General features: G+C 41.5%; 1 protein-coding gene across 14 annotated transcripts in view; it reads left to right on the top strand.

Annotated features, from left to right (window-relative positions):
• Positions 1-16,846, top strand: part of cadpsa (Ca2+-dependent activator protein for secretion a) — a 598,940-nt gene that overhangs the window by 234,614 nt on the left and 347,480 nt on the right. For all 14 annotated transcript variants that reach the window (XM_087994403.1, XM_087994397.1, XM_087994398.1 and 11 more), the window contains exons 4-6: positions 1,199-1,279; positions 10,050-10,286; positions 13,719-13,840. In XM_087994403.1, coding sequence (XP_087850529.1) covers positions 1,199-1,279; positions 10,050-10,286; positions 13,719-13,840 — 440 coding nt within the window. The remainder of the gene's footprint in view (positions 1-1,198; positions 1,280-10,049; positions 10,287-13,718; positions 13,841-16,846) is intronic.

Here is a 16,846-nt window from a genome sequence, read left to right as displayed (position 1 = left end):
TTGTGCACATTCAATATGAATGCCATTTTTCCCCAAAAATCACTTAGAGTCATAGAGGTTAAAAATCACACAACACCAGGTTATAGTCCAACAGGTTTAATTGAAAGCACACTAGCTTTCGGAGCAACGCTCCTTCATCAGGTGATTGTGGAGGGCTCGATCGTAATATAGAATTTATAGCAAAAATTTGCAGTGTGATGTAACTGAAATTACGCATTGAAAAATTGATTGTCTGTTAAGCCTTTCATCTGTTAGAATACAGTGATAGTTTCACTTCTTTCATGTGTAAATCACAAAACCCTTTTTTTTTAAAGTTGCATTCTCGGGTTAGCTGTTAACAATGGTGATCCGAATCAGTCATAGAGGTGTACAGCACAAACAGATCCTTCAGTTCAACTTGTCCATGCCGATCAGATATCCCAATCTACTCTAGTCCCACTTGCCAGCACCTGGCCCATATCCCTCCAATCCCTTCCTATTCACATACCCATCCAGATGCCTCTTAAATGTTGTAATTATACCAGCCTCCACCACTTCCTCTGGCAGCTCATTTCATAAATGCACCACCCTCTGCATGAAAATGCTGCCCCTTAGGTCCCTTTTATATCTTTCCCTTCTCACTCTGAACCTATGCCCTCCAGTTCTGGACTCCCCCAACCCACAGAAAAGACATTGTCTATTTATCCTATCCATGCCCCTCATGATTTTATAAACCTCTATAAGGTCACCGCTCAGCCTCTGACACTCCAGGAAAAGCAGCTACAGCCTATTCAACCTCTCCCTATTGCTCAAGTCCTCCAACCCTGGCAACATCCTTGTAAATTTTTTCTGAACCCTTTTGAATTTCACAACATCCTTCGATAAGAAGGAGACCAGAATTGCTCACAATATTCCAAAAGTGGCCTAATCAATGTCCTGTACAGCCGCAACATGATCTCTCAACTCCTGTACTCAATACTCTGACCAATAAAGGAAAGCATACCAAACTCCTCCTTCATTATCCTATCCACCTGCAACTCTATTTTCAATGAAGTATGAATCTGCACTCCAAGGTCTCTTTGCTCAGCAACACCCATTAAATTTCTTAAAATGGGGGGACAAATGCTACTTTTCTTGATCACAGTCCTTAATTTGCTTCACTTTCACATCAATAACAATGAGTCAATACCAAATTAACATTGTTCCATTGTATTCCCAGCTTGATAACCCAGATGAGCAGGCAGCTCAAATCAGACGGGAGCTGGATGGGCGTCTTCAGATGGCAGATCAAATAGCAAGGGTGAGTAAGAAGACTCTGTTTTCTTATATTTGCTCCTTTCTGTTTTGAAATAGTAAGCAATTTCATTTTCATCAAGTTGAATTTTTATGAAACACTGTAGCTTCAGAGAATTTTGATCTATTCAAATAAATGGAAATTGTCTCTGTTGATTTCTGCAAAGCAGAAAAGTTAAACGCTGTGACTTTGCCACTGATAATTATCCTGAGCAAATAATTGACTCTACTTCAAGTTGTATCACTTAGTAAACCTTACCAACTACACTGGCAACAATTATTTCTTAAGTGATTTTCTGATGACTGCACTGCAAATGTAACAATGCTTCGGAGATATCTAGGAGAAATATATACATGCATTATATAATATGACTGTTAAAACGAACATTGAAATCCTTTCTCCTTTTTCTTGTTTCAGCACAATTTCAAACCCAAGCAAAAATGGTTTCTGCCTAATAAGAATAAAAACAAATGTTTCCCTCAAAATTGACATTAAAATTCACTGTTAACAGTGCAATCTAATGTTTCCACCCTATAGACATAAAGATAATAGTAAGTTGTTGTCGTGCTGTTCTAATTTGGTATAAAGGTACGTGTGACGTTCTGTTTCCCCAAAGCATGCAATGAAATAAAACCTAGTATTGCTTCAGATGAAAGTAAGTGATTCAGTCCAGGAAACTTGCTATCCACCCTGTACATCACGGCATTTTCAACCATCAAAAATATTTTGAACGGAAATAAAAATCATTTGAATGTGTATACAGGGTAGAAAGTGTGCAGTTTTGGCCCTCTTATTTAAGGAAAGATATCATTTCATTGGAGGCAGTTGAGAGAAGGTTCACTAGATGGAGGGATTGTCTTATGAGCAAAGGTTTGGACTCATTGGGGTTTACAAGAGTGATCACATTGAAATGTGTATGATTCTTAAGGAGTATTGACAGGGTAAATACTGAGAAGATGTTTCCCCTTAAGGGATGGTCTAGGACCAGAGGACAGCCTCAGCATACAGAGGCACCAATTTAAGACTTAGATGAGGAGGAATGTCTTCTCTGAGGGTTTTGGGTCTTTGGAACTCCTTGTCACAGAGCTATGGGGTTAATCATTAGGGAAATCAAGGATTACAGAGAAAAGACAGGAAAGTGGATGTAAGGAATGTCAGACCAGCCATGATCCTACTAAATGGCAGAGCAGGTTTGAGGGACCAAATGGCTTACTCCTATTGCTATTTCTTATGGTCCTGAAGTAATCTTGGGTGAGATAATATTGATAAATTGCTCTAATATTACCTTAAGTCATCTTCATGCCACTAACTTGTCACATAATCAACCTATCCTTTATTCTACTCTGTTACTCTACATTGTGCATGATCTTACTGAAGAAGCTGTTGATGACTGAAGTTCTGATGAAATTATACTGCATGTTAATTATAAACCAGGACCTGGTCAAGTAGTGGAATACCACAGTGCAGCATCACAGCCAGGCCATCGCTGACAAGGCATTCTGTTCTTATAGAGTCATGCAGCATGTAAACAAACCCTTCGGTCCAACTCGTCTATACCAACCAGATTTTCCAAACTAAACCAGGCACATTTGCCTGCAGTTGGCCCACATCCCTCTAAACCTTTCCCATTCAAGTACTTATCCAAAAGTCCTTCAAATGTTGTAACTGTACCTGCATCCACCACTTTCTCTGACAGTTTATTCCATATCGGTACTACCCTCTTGTGAAAAAGTTACTGCTCAAGTCCCTTTTAAATTTTTCTCCTCTCATCTTAAAATTATGGCCTTTAGTTTTGAAGTCCCCTACCCAAAAGAAAAGACCTTTGCTATTTACCTTATCTCTGCCTCTTGTGATTTTATAAATCTCAATAAGGTCTCCCCTTAACCTCTTTCACTCCAGTGAAAATGTCCCAGCCTATTCAGCCTCTCCTCATAATCTCCTAGCCTCAGTAACATTTTTGTAAATCTTTTCTATACCCTATCTAATTTAATAATGTCCTTCCTATAGCAGAGTGACTAGAAAAGCACTTAATACTTCAAAAGTGGTTTCACCAACGATACAGCTTGTACAGCCACAACATGATGTCCCAACTCCTAGACTCAATGCTCTCTGTCCAGTGGAGGAAAGCATATCAAACACCTTCTTCTCTTCCCTATCTACCTGTGACACAACTTTCAAGGAACTATGTACCCAAACCCCTAAGTCTCTCTGTTTGACTATTAAATCTAAGTCTGGCCCTTGTTCATTTTATCAAAATGGCAACACCTCACATTTATCTAAGTTAAACTCCATCTGCCATTCCTCAGCCCATTGACCCAACTGATCAAGATCTCATTGTACTCTTAGCTAACCTTCTTCACTGTCCACTATATCACCAATTTTGGTGTCATCTTCAAAATTATTAACCATGCTTCCTTTATTTTCACCCAAACTGTTTATATCAATGATGAACAATAGTGGACCTTGCACCGATCCCTATGGAATACCGCAACTCACAGGCATCCAGTCCAAAACAAAACTCTCCACCCAACTCTCTGGTCCCCTATCATCAATACAATTTTGTATCCAATTGGCAAGCTCTCCCTGAATGCAATGTGATCTAGCTTTACTAATCAGTCTACCATGAGGAACCTTGTCAAAGGTCTTGCAAAGTCCATGAAGACACCATCTTCTGTTCTGCCCTCATCTATCTTCTTGGTCATGTCCTCAAAGACAAAATCAATCAAGTTTGTGAGACACTATTTCCCATGCACAAACCTATGCTGACTATCCCTAATCAGTCCTTGCCTCTCCAAATGCATGTAAAACCTGTCTCTCAGAAGCCCATCCAACAATGTACCCACCGCTGATGTCGGACTCACAGGTCTCTTGTTGCTAGGTTCTCCTTGCAGCATTTTTTAAATAAAGGCCCAACATTAGCCACCGTCCAGTCCTCCTTTACAAGAATGACTATTTATTACAAATAAATTGATTCTAGTTACAGGTGTAAACAGCTATAAATTATTAACATGTAACTTGATGGGTTAAAATTCTAACCCCCTCATAAATGTAACTTCACCCAGACACAGACAAAAACAGCCAAACCCAAAAAAAGACATTGGTATTCATTTGAACACTCCCTGTGGCCAATACATTAATTGCCCTTTACATGGGCAAAATGCAGATTCCAAGTACATCCTTGCCAGATTTGCTCCCATTTCATTGACATCAGAGCACTGAATGCAGAACAATTACCCTGTATACTTCTCCACATGGAAGTCCTGTTATACTGCTGGAAAAGTTGGAAAAGTAGAGCAAGTTTTAAGAAAATCCTGGCCTATGTTCCTCCACATTATCTTTTGTTTGTTCTAATTTTTTGAAAGAGTAACATGCTAATGGAGCAAACATTAAATGGCGTAGGAGATGAAAATTCGGGTCTTTTGCACCTTTAAAATGTGACAATCTGTATATTGTGTTTTGACATTATAGGTAATACTTAATGCTATCTGTTTAGCCAATGTGGAGGCCATTTGAGGGTATCAAGGGAGATGGTAAGAACCCCATCACCATCCTGCCTTCAGCATAACTGGATTCATGGCAGGAAGCCCTTTGAATGGCCTTCCCACCCAGCACCAGTTGAAGTGATTAAGTGAAAAATTTTAATCCTTGTTTAAGGGTCCATCTTGGTGCCGCTAGCATTAATGCAAAGAGCATGACATGGAAACTCTGCAGATTGCTTATTGTCTCTCAGTGGTAGCCCTCCTTCAAATACACAGTGCCTGATTTGGGGACCTAGCATCAAGAAGAAATGCTGAAAGCTGCCATCCTGTGTACTTGCTGCGATCCCCTACACTCTTCCATAACACCCTACCCTGCAATTCTCCTCTTATGACTTATTTGGCATGGGTCACTCTGTAGTCCAGGGCCTCTAATGTGAATATTTCCATTAGCCGTCACCACTGGAGGCAGGACTGAGTAAATGCTTTGCTGGTCTCTGTCTGTTGGTGAGTCATTCCAGCCTGGGTGCTTGATCCTGTTAAAGGCACATCATTACCCTCTGAATTGCCTGATTGGTATGTAATACGAGGAGAAAGTGAGGACTGATGCTGGAGATCAGAGTCAAAAAGTATGGTGCTGGAAAAGCAAAGCAGGTCAGGCAGCATCCGGGGGCAGGACAGTAGATGTTTCAGGCATAAGTCTTCAACAGGAATGTGGGGCGGGGGGGGGGCCAAGAGGGCTGGAAGATAATTTGGAGGGGGGTGGGACTGGTGGCAAGGCAGCTTAGAAGATGATAGGCAGATGAAGATGATGATAGGTCAGAGTAGAGGGTGGAATGGATAGGTGGGAAGGAAGATGGACAGGTAGGACAGTTCAAGCCGGCGGCGCTCAGTTGGTGGGTTGGATCTGGGATAAAGTAGGGGGAGGGGAGATGAGGAAACTGGTGACATTGACATCGATGCCATGTAGTTGAAGGGTCCCAAAGTGGAAGATGAGGTGTTCTTCCTCGAGGTGTCAGGTGACTTGGATTTGGCAGTGGAGAAGGCCCAGGACTTACATGCCCTTGGTGGAATGGGAGGGGAAGTTGATGTAGTCAGCCACATCGCAGTGGGGTTGTTGCATGCATGTGTCCCGGTGATGTTCCCCGAACCATTCTGCAAGTTAGGGAGACAGGATGCCAACATGTGGAACAGTTCAGGGAACATCTCCGGGACACACTCACCCAACAACCCTACCGCCCTGTGGGTGACCACTTCAACTCCCCCTCCCACTCCGCCAAGGACATGCAAGTCCTGGGCCTCATTCACTGCGAAATCCTAGCCACCCGACACCTGGAGGAAGAACACCTCATCTTCTGCCTTGGGACCCTCCAACCATACAGCATCAACATTGATTTCACCAGTTTCCTCATGTCCCCTCTCCCCACTTTATCCCAGATCCAACTCTCCAACTCTGCACTGCCCTCTTGATCTGTCCTACCTGTTCATCTTCCTTCCCACCTATCTGCTCCACTCTCTGCTTCGACTTATTGCCATCAACCCCCACCTGCATCTATCTATCTATCGCCTTCCAAGCTACCTTGCCTCCAGTCCTGCTCCCCCCTCCCATTTATCTCTCAGCCCCCTTAGGCCCCCTGCATTCCTGAAGGGTCGACTCCCCTGCTCCTCAGATGCTGCCTGACCTTCTGTGCTTTTCCAGCACTACACTTTTTGACTCTGGCATGTAATATTGCATGATTTCACAAGAGAACATAAGGCAGTTCTCATGGCACCTCTAGGACTGGATGCCATGACCCCTCCTCTGCCTGCATAAAATTCTCCATTAAACATAACAGTGAAAAATTTAGACATGCATGCACACATACGTTATGGCATTTGCTAAATCATTGCAGACTGCATTCAACCAGCTCAAACTTGCAAAATTCAAAGTAAATGTCTATTGTTAAGTAGACACTTTCTGAAAAAGCCTGAATGCAATAATGTCCACACTAACATCCAATTCTAGATTATCAAATGAGCTCATAACCTAACTTATTTATTCTTCCAACAAACAAATGTATTAAAATGTAAAGACATGTCCTCCACATATGAAAAGAATAAGTCTTGTAGAAATTTTGAATTACTTGGAAGCTGAAAGCCTATTGATTCCCCTTGTTTTCTCCATTGTAGTATGTCTCATATCTGATACTTGTATGCTGTATTGGACCTACAGCATTATTGAAGCCCAACTTACTGTCAAATACTTTATATGCACAGCACTATGCAATCACACCTACAGAAGCACTTTGGGCAGGTAAATTGCAGGAAGGACCAAAGAGCCCACAAAAATTTGGACAACAATCAATCTGGGGTTGAAATTTCATGTCAGTTGTTCCCACTCCATTTTGCTGCTGGAAAAATTGTTTTACCAGACAATGTGGTCTGACAGTCATTTGTGATTTCCAGGAATATGTTTTCTTTAAAAACACTGTTCTAAATGTGAGCAATGTACATGTACAATGTTTGCAATTTCTTTTTTATTTGACATATATTTTGGAAAGCCAATATTATTATGATTCATGTTTCTTCACAGTCTGCCTAGTAAGTACCAAAAGAACTTTTCTCTCATTTATAAGTTCAGTCCTTTCCCTCCCCAAATGTGGCTATTCCTCTATAATTGGCTTAAATGCTTTCACAATGATAGGATACCACTCAAAAAGCCGTTTGGTGGGTGGTGTTGAGCTTCCGAAGTGTTTTTGGAGTTCCACCAGCTGGACAAGTGGGAGTATTCCATTACAATCCTCACTTATGCTTTGGGGAGTCATGAGGCGAGTTACTCACTGCAGAATTCCCAGACTCTGACCTGTTCTTCCAGCCACAGTAATACATATATATATGTGTGTGTGTGTGTCTAGTACAGTTTCTGCATAAATCTCAGAATGTGGATCGTGAGAGATTCAGAAATGGGCCATTGAATGACATGGGACAATAGTTAAATTTTCTTTTGTTGGGAATGGTCATTGCGTGGCACCTGAGTGACACAAAGGTCACTTACCACTGATCAACCTAATCCTGAATTATGTCAAGATCTTTCTGCATATTGGCATTAAGTAAATGGGGATTTGCTTTGCATACTCTATTTTCAGCACGTCTGACATACTAATTTTAGACATGAGGCCATGTAATGGTTTTATGATTATACTAGCTGTGCTAACACAATTTTAATTTTAGAGTGGTGCTGGAAATTCTTGATGAAGAGCTTTTGCCTGAAATGTTGATTTTCCTGTTCCTTGAATGCTGCCTGACCTGCTGTGCCTTTCCAGCACCACTCTAATCTCCAGCATCTGCAGTACCCACCTCCGCCTCCACTTTTAATTTAATCTAGTGTTTTAAACTTTATACACAACAATTTTCATTGAATCATGCAACATCAATGTTCAACTTAAAAGTTTAAAAAGGCTAATCTGTAATGAAAATGGACAATGATATCATTGTCAAGCATGGAGCTGAGTTGCCTCTTCTCGGGAAGGTTTGTGAATATGGTATACAATGGGAAGGTAACGTGGACAGTAGAGATTACTTTAAAATGACAAAATTAGTGTGATATGTTTATAATTTGTAAGTTTAGTCCATGATTTATAGAGGTAGTTTTTGTGAAGAATGACAATTATTCCATGCAAAGTCAATACTTTCCTCTTAAGAGTCATAGAGTTGTACAACACGGAAACAGACCCTTCGGTCCAGCTCGTCCATATATCCCAACTTAATATAGTCCCACTTGCCAGCACTTGGCCCATATCCCCCTCAACTCTTCCGATCATATACCCATCTAGATGCCTTTTAAATGCTGTAATTGTACAGCACTTTCTCTGACAGCTCTTTCCATACATGCACCACCTCTGCGAGAAACAGTTGTCCCTTAGGTCCCTTTTAATTCTTTCCCCTTTCGCCCTGAACTTATGCCCTCTTGTTCTGGATTCCCACCCCAGGGAAAAGACCTTGTCTATTTATCCAATCCATGCCCCTCATGATTTTATAAACCTCTATAAAGTCACCCCTCAGCCTCCAACACTCCAGGGAAAACAACCCCAGCCTATTCATCTTCTCCCTATAGCTCAAATCCTCCAACCTTGGCAACATCCTTGTAAATCTTTTCAGAACCTTTTCAAGGTTCACAACATCCTTCCAATAGGAAGGAGACCAGAATTGCACGCAATATTCCAACAGTGGCTGAACCCGATGACCTGTACACCTGCAACATGACGTCCCAATTCCTGTACTAATACTCTGACCAATAAAGAAAGCATACCAAACTGTTTCTTCACTATCCTATCTACCTGCAACTCTACTTTCAATGAACTATGAACCTACACTCCAAGGACTCTTTGTTCAGCAACACGCCCCAAGATCTTACCATTAAGTGTATAAGTCCTGCTAAGATTTGCTTTTCCAAAATGCAGCACCTAGCATTCATCTAAATTAAACTCCATCTGCCATTCCTCAGCCCGCTGACCCATATAATTAATATCCCATTGTAATCTGACATAATCTTCTTCGATGACCACTACACCTCCAATTTTGGTGTCATCTGCAAACTTACTAACTGAACCTCTTATGCTCGCATCCAAATCATTTATGTAAATGACAAAAAGTAGAGGACCCAGCACCGAGCCTTGTGGCACTCCACTGGTCACAGGCCTCCAGTCTGATAAACAACCCTCCACCACCACCCTTTGTCTTCTACCTTTGAGCCAGTTCTGTATCCAAATGGCTAGGTCTCCCTGCATTCCATGAGATCTAACCTTGCTAACCAGTCTCCCATGAGGAACCTTGTCGAATGCCCTAATGAAGTCCATATAGATCATGTCTACCACTCTGCCCTCATCAATCCTCTTTGTTACTTCTTCACAAAACTCAATCAAGTTTGTGAGACATGATTTCCCACGCGCAAAGCCATGCTGAATATCCCTAATCAGTCCTTGCCTTTCCAAATACATGTAGATCCTGACCCTCAGGATTCCCTCCAACAACTTTCCCACCACCGATGTCAGGCTCACTGGTCTATAGTTCCCTGGCTTTTCCTTACCCCTTTCTTAAATAGTGGCATCACGTTAGGCAACCTCGTGTCTTCTAGCACCTCACCCGTGACTATCAATGATCCAGATGTCTCAGCAAGAGGCCCAGCAATCACTTCTCTAGCTTCCCGCAGAGTTCTAAGGTACACCTGATCAGGTCCTGTGGATTTATCCACTTCTATGCATTTCAAAGTCATCTAGCTTAATGCAGTGATATTGCATAACATTTTTGCCATTATTTCCTAGGAACGCAAGTTTCTAAAATTTGTTTCAAAAGAAATGGAGAACATGTTTATTGAGGAGCTTAAGTCATCTGTAAATCTATTGATGGCAAATCTGGAGAGTATGCCTGTTTCGAAAGGAGGCTCGGAATTCAAGCTTCAGAAGCTGAAACGCAGTCATAATACCTCTATCATTGACATGGGCGAGGAAAATGAAAACCAGCTCTCCAAATCTGATGTTGTGCTGTCTTTTACACTTGAGGTGAGAAGGTAGCAAGTATGAGTTTTGTATTGTAAGCTGTAAAATTACAATAATATAGTTCGCCAAATACGTTTTCTTGCTTTTCCCATTTTGCGATATTGTTTGAGCCTAATTTAGGTCTGCCATTGAATAGCTGGCTGGTTTATGTCAGGCCTTTGGCTGAGAAATTAAAATTGTTGTTCACCTTCTTTGATTCTTTCCTGGGATGTAGATATTGCTGGCAAAGCCAGCTTTTTTTTAATCTATTGTTTAATAGCCATTGAATTGAGTGGCTATTGTGAAGGTATTTCAGAAAGCAATTAAGAGTTAACAATGTTGTGTATCTAAACCAGATCAACAAAGTACAGCAGATTTCCTTCTCTAATAGTCTCACAGTCACTCTTACTGAGACTAATTCCAAATTTTATTAATTGAATTGAGGTTCCCTAGCTGCTGTGTTGTGATTTGAACCTGTATCCCCAGTGTTTATCTTGGGCCTTTGGATTGCTTGTTCAGTGGCATTACCATAATGCCACCATCTCCTTTTCCAGAGTCCTTTTGTACACAGAAACTACAGTTCCATCTCCAACCTTCCTTTCCTCTCCAAAGACCTCAAATGTGTTGTTACCTCTCAAATCTGTGCAAGTATTTTCACTAGATTTTTCAGTCACTTGTTGAGACTGAGGTTGGTGGATGAACTGTTTCCTTTTTAAGTTTCAATCCTCTAGCTGTTGCAACAAGTTTTAAAATGCAACCAGGTTGAGAATATAGCCAATTATATCATTGAACTCATGAAAAACAAAGCATAAGTCACTAATTGTCTCACTTGACATTTTCGATTGGGCAGTCGTTCTGTACATGCACAAGCTGTTGGCACTGAGATATCTTCCTGGAACAGCTGCGTTAACTGAACTGCCTTTGCTTCAGGCAGAGGAGTAGATTCCAAAGAACTCCTCTTCAGAAGGTATCTCAAAGTGGTAAAGATGACTCTCAGTGGGATTTCTACTCCAGAGCTTTACCACGAGATATTGTAAAGGAAGGAAGATAGAAGAATCGGGTGTTGCTCTGCAGAGAAGTAGTGAATGGCCCCATGAAGTCTCCCTGTTCCTTGCATGTCCCACATTGTTGCTATTGCATTCAGTGTCTTTCCTTAGCAAAGTGTCCGTTGTTTAACGGTTAAAGGTATATTTCATGGGTCCACATTTTTATACATTTCTTCATCACCTACTGGGCCACACTTTCAAAACACTGAAACAATCCTCATTGAAGTCAGGTGATGGTGACCATAATAAGTGCCCTTCTAATCCATCTAAATTTGTCTTCAAGCTTAAATAGTATTGACCATGTCCTCCTCCAATACCTCTCTTCCATCATCCAAATGATTTGGTGGTGCCAGTGTTGGACTGGGGTGGACAAAGTTAAAAATCACACAACACCAGGTTATAGTCTAACAGGTTTAATTGGAAGCACTAGCTTTCAAGGCGCTGTCCCTTCACCAGGTGGTTGTGGGCCAGGACCATAAGACACAGAATTTGTTGTAAAAGGGTTACAGTGTCATGGATCTCTAATGATATATTAAACAAGTTTCATCTGATTAAGGGGCACCGCCTCGAAAGCTAGTGCTTCCAAATAAACCTGTTGGACTATAACCTGGCATTGTGTGATTTTTAACATCATCCAAATGGATAGGACTGCACTTGCCTGCTACTTCCATTCTCATCTATCCAATATAATTAATGAATCAACTGCTCACCTTCCTGCTCCCCATCTTTTATTTCTGATGTTCTTCAAATATCTATCATTGGCCATTGGCCCTGCCCTTTGACAACAACATACATGACAATAGCATCAGTGTTCACACATATACTGATAATATAGAGCTCCATCTTATCTTTCTTGATTCCTCCATTCTCTAACTTATCACACTGTTTGCCTGACAGTTACTACCGAGATAGGAGAAATTTCCTGTCGTTAGCTATTGAGAAAACCGAAGCAGTTGTCTTTGCCCTTGCTGCATTGGATTGACAGAAGTTGAATTAAAATAAATGATTGCAAACAGGGTAAAAAAAAATTCCGTTGAAGATTTATATGATGGAAATATTGTTGCATTTGTTTAGTGAATGCAATATTGAAGTTTGGTGTTGAATAATGCATCATGTTGGTTTTGTTTATACGGGAATGAAATAATTTGCTTCCTGACTCTCTCAGCTTTGACTAAAATTTTACAATTTTGAATAGGTTCTAATCGACATGAGTCTATGAAACTGCTTAAAAACTGGCTTTACTTGCAGTGTAAAGAGGCTGCAAATCTGGTATTTTAAGCAATAAGAGTCATATTTATGCAGTGGCTGATGTCTTCATAAGGTTGTGGATGAGACATATTGTTAATTTGTGCTTGAATTATGAATGTTCAGTGCTTGGTCCAGGGATTTCAGATATATCCTCACCATTGGTATATTTTGTTTGGATAAACCTTTGCATAAACCACATCATCCAATGACATTTCCGCCACCGCCAAACGGACCCCACCACCAAGGATATATTTCCCTCCCCAACCATTTCCACTTTCTGCAAAGACCGTTCCTTCCACTTCCATGACTACCTGGTCATGTCTACGCCACCCCCCCCCCCCCCCAACAACCCACCCTCCCTTCCTGGCACCCTCCCCTGCCACTGCAGGAATTGCAAAGCCTGCACCCACACCTCCTCCCTCACCTCCATCCAAGGCCCCAAAGGAGCCTTCCACATCACTCAAAGTTTTACCTGCACATCCACCAATATCATTTATTGTATCTGTTGCTCCTCTACATTGGGGAGACTGGACGCCTCCTCACAGAGTGCTTTAGGGAACATCTCCGGGACACCCACACCAATCAACCCCACTGCCCTGTGGTCCAACATTTCAACTCCCCCTCCCACTCTGCCAATGACATGCAGGTCCTCATCCTCCTCCACCACCGCTCCCTCCCACCCGATGCCTGGAGGAAGAACGCATCTTCCACCTCGGAACACTTCAACCCCATGGCATCAATGTGGACTTCACCAGTTTCCTCATTTTCCCTTCCCCCACCTCACCCCAGTTTCAAGCTTCCAGCTCAGCACCGTCCCCATGACCTGTCCTACCTGCCTATTTTCCTTTCCACCTATCCACTCCACCCTCCTCTCTGACCTATCACCTTCATCCCGACCCCCATACACCTATTGTACTCTATGCTACTTTCTCCCCACCCCCACCCTCCTCTCATTTACCTCTCCACCCTGGAGGCTCCCTGCCTCTATTCCTGATGAAGAGCTTTTGCCCGAAACGTCGATTATCCTACTCCTCAGATACTGCCTGAACTGCTGTGCTTTTCCAGCACCATTCTAATCTAGACTGTATTTTATTTGGATGTCTACAGATTGCAATGACTTGAAAAGTTGAAGTTGCAATATTAAATTTGTTTTGTTTTATAGGTCGTAATCATGGAAGTGCAAGGTCTAAAGTCTTTAGCACCAAATCGCATTGTGTATTGTACAATGGAAGTGGAAGGAGGAGAGAAACTGCAAACTGATCAGGCCGAAGCTTCTAAACCAACGTGAGTGACTTTGGAATATTCTTTCACATATGTTGTGTTGCTAGCTTTTCTTCCAGTTATGATCTGTATGCCTTCTCCAGACTGAGATTTGATTCTTTATGTTTGGGAAGTTCAGAAATATACATGGGCATTCTGTGAAAGATTAATGATTTCTATTGATTCTGTGGCTCTGTCATACACATTATGCAAAACTTATGTGCTGTTTCTGTTTCTTTTGTTTTTGAAGAGATGACTAACATAGTAGACAGGAATTTCTACAAAGCATTTGATAAAGATAGTAGTCTGTTCGCAAACTTTGAAGCCTGTGAAATTGAAATAGTTATTGAATTGGTTAAGAAATTGACTAAGCAGTAGGATACGATGAATCGGGAGAATGACAGGTCCTGTGATTAGCGGGAGTGAATGGGGATATGATCTGTGATACTCGGATCTGTGTTGGGCCTTCAATTATTCACTGTGTTTTATTAATGATAGGTCGTATTAGAAAGTTACATTTTCAAACATGGTGATGACACTCTGATAGACAACATTGTAAGCAGTGCGCATGAAAAATAATATTCCAGATATTAATAGATTAATAGATATTAATAGGGGAAGACGATGCCTCATGGTATTATCACTGGACGGTTAATGCAGAGACCTAGATAATGTTCTAGGGACCTAGTTTCAAATCCTGCTATGGCAGATGGTAGAATTTGCATTCGATAAGAATGTGGAATTAAGAGGCTTAAGATGAGCATTATCAATTGTCAGAAAAACCCATCTGGTTCACTTATGTCCTTTGGGGAAGGAAAATGCTATCCTTACCTGGTCTGGCCTACATGTGACTCCAGGCACACATCAATGTGTGGTTGACTCTCAACTGCCCTCGAGGCAATTCGGGATGGACAATAAATGCTGGCCTAGTCAGCGACACCTACAGCCTATGAATGAATAAAAATATTTAGTGAAAAAACAAATCTGGCAAATGGATTTCAATGTAAGCAAATGTAAGATCACCACTTTACATTTAGAAAGTACAGAACAGGGTCATTTCTCAATGCGGAAGTGCTAGATACAGGGGATGTCTGTGTACCTAGATCATTATAATGTTATGAACAGATCGAAAATAATCAAAACAGGTAATAGAATTTTGACCCTTATATGTTCTTGTATTTTATATATAAATTATGTCCAGGTGTACCAAACTCTAGTTTGGCCATGACTAAAAAACTATGAACTGTTCTGGGAACCACACCTCAGGAAGGATGTACAGAGGTCCCAGATTTACAAACGTCTGACTTACAAACACTCATACTTATGCAAGAGTGGTTTAAGATTAATTTTAAAGATCCGGCATACAAACCATTCCTTTACTTAACAAAAAGCTTCTTTATATTGTCCAGCATTATGACTAGATTAGCTTCCCTATATTGTGGAAACAGGCCCTTCGGCCCAACAAGTCCACACCGACCCTCCGAAGAGCAACCCACCCAGGCCCATTTTCCTTGAATGCATCTAACACTATGGGCAATTTAGCATGGCCAATTCACCTGACCTGTACATCTTTAGACTGTGGGAGGAAACCAGAGCACCTGGAGGAAACCCACACAGACACAGGAAGGCTGGAATTGAACCTGGGTCCCTGGCGCTGTGAGGCAGCAGTGCTAACCACTGAGCCACCATTCTGTGTTGCAAATAGACTCAAGAACTGAAGCCTTTCTCAACCTGGGGATGTGTGTATTGGCCTTGGAAAGAATTCAATGTTGATTAATACTGGCTTCTAAAAGTTAAAATACGAGGAGGGATTAGACAAACTAGAATTTGTATTTCCTGGAATCGAGAAGAGTAAGTGGTGATATGGTCAAACTTTTCATTTTGTTCAGAGGATTTGATCAAGTAGATGAGAGAATGAAAACAAAAAGTGTTATAGAAACTTAACTCAGGCAGCATCCACAGAAAGAGAAAGAAAATAAGAGCTAAATCTTCCTTATTTTTTTGGAAAAGAGTCAGTTATGTTGACTATTTTCATGTGTGTTATTTGCCACAAGGTCGAGTGAGATCTCTCACTGTATCTTAGCGAACTTCCCATCCAATTCTAGCCCTATCTTACCAAGTATTGTTCTGGGAACAATGTGTCTCTTAGTGGATATCTGTTGAAAGATTAATATCCTTGGCACCTGTGCCATTTTAAAATTGGCATTGCCCGTCACTGACAACTGAATGGCACAGCTGACTCAAAGCCATGCTACGTATTGCACATAACTGGCATGAATGAGACTACTTTGCATATATAACTCTAATCTCTCACCTTAGTCACTGTTTAACCAACAGGTTACACAGTTTACTTGTCCTTTGCTACTTTCCATCTAAACACCCTCTGTAAGTCACTGCCACTCTGTCTCCAATCTCCATTGGCGACCCAAATTTGATCATTGTCAACTGGGGAATATCACATATCGGCAAACAGTTTGACAATTCCAAACATGAGTTTTTGTTTATAGCCAGAGAAAGCAGAAAGAAATGAAAGCTATACATGCTGCAGTTCACCCCCATGATGGAAACAAGTGCGGATATATGACTAATGATGACTTAATATTCCATTATGATCTGCTGTACCCATCTGTTGGAAGCAAGTGTCCTTTTAGGTTCTGTCTGGCTTGTGGCACCTGAGGCCAGCTGAGCTGTGTCATGTACATGGACAGCTTCCTACTCCCCAGTGCCTTCGTCCTCCTCCTTGGACGATTACTCCCTTTTCTACAGTTTTTCAGCATCCAGAACATCACTTCATTGCCTTCTCCAATTGTACAAAGCACAGCGTGCCAGGATTATGTAGCACGCACTATCCTGGCTACACTGCCCCAGCATCTTCCACCAACCCTCTCCACCCTCCCTCAAGCATTAGAACTTCACCTTCAGCAGCCTACTGTCTGCTCTAGGTCTAGATCAGGTCAGTTGTCACAGCATGTGCACCATCTTGTGCTACACAGGCTGAGTGTCCAATGCATTACATCAAAAAGGGAGTGC

Source organism: Chiloscyllium plagiosum, unplaced genomic scaffold (assembly GCF_037043375.1).
Source record: "Chiloscyllium plagiosum isolate Xiang-an unplaced genomic scaffold, Cpla_swu_hap1 HiC_scaffold_14, whole genome shotgun sequence".
In the NCBI taxonomy this organism is placed as follows: Eukaryota; Metazoa; Chordata; class Chondrichthyes; order Orectolobiformes; family Hemiscylliidae; genus Chiloscyllium; species Chiloscyllium plagiosum.
The sequence above is the reverse complement of the archived record's forward strand: the minus strand, read 5'-3'. Positions and strand labels throughout refer to the sequence as shown.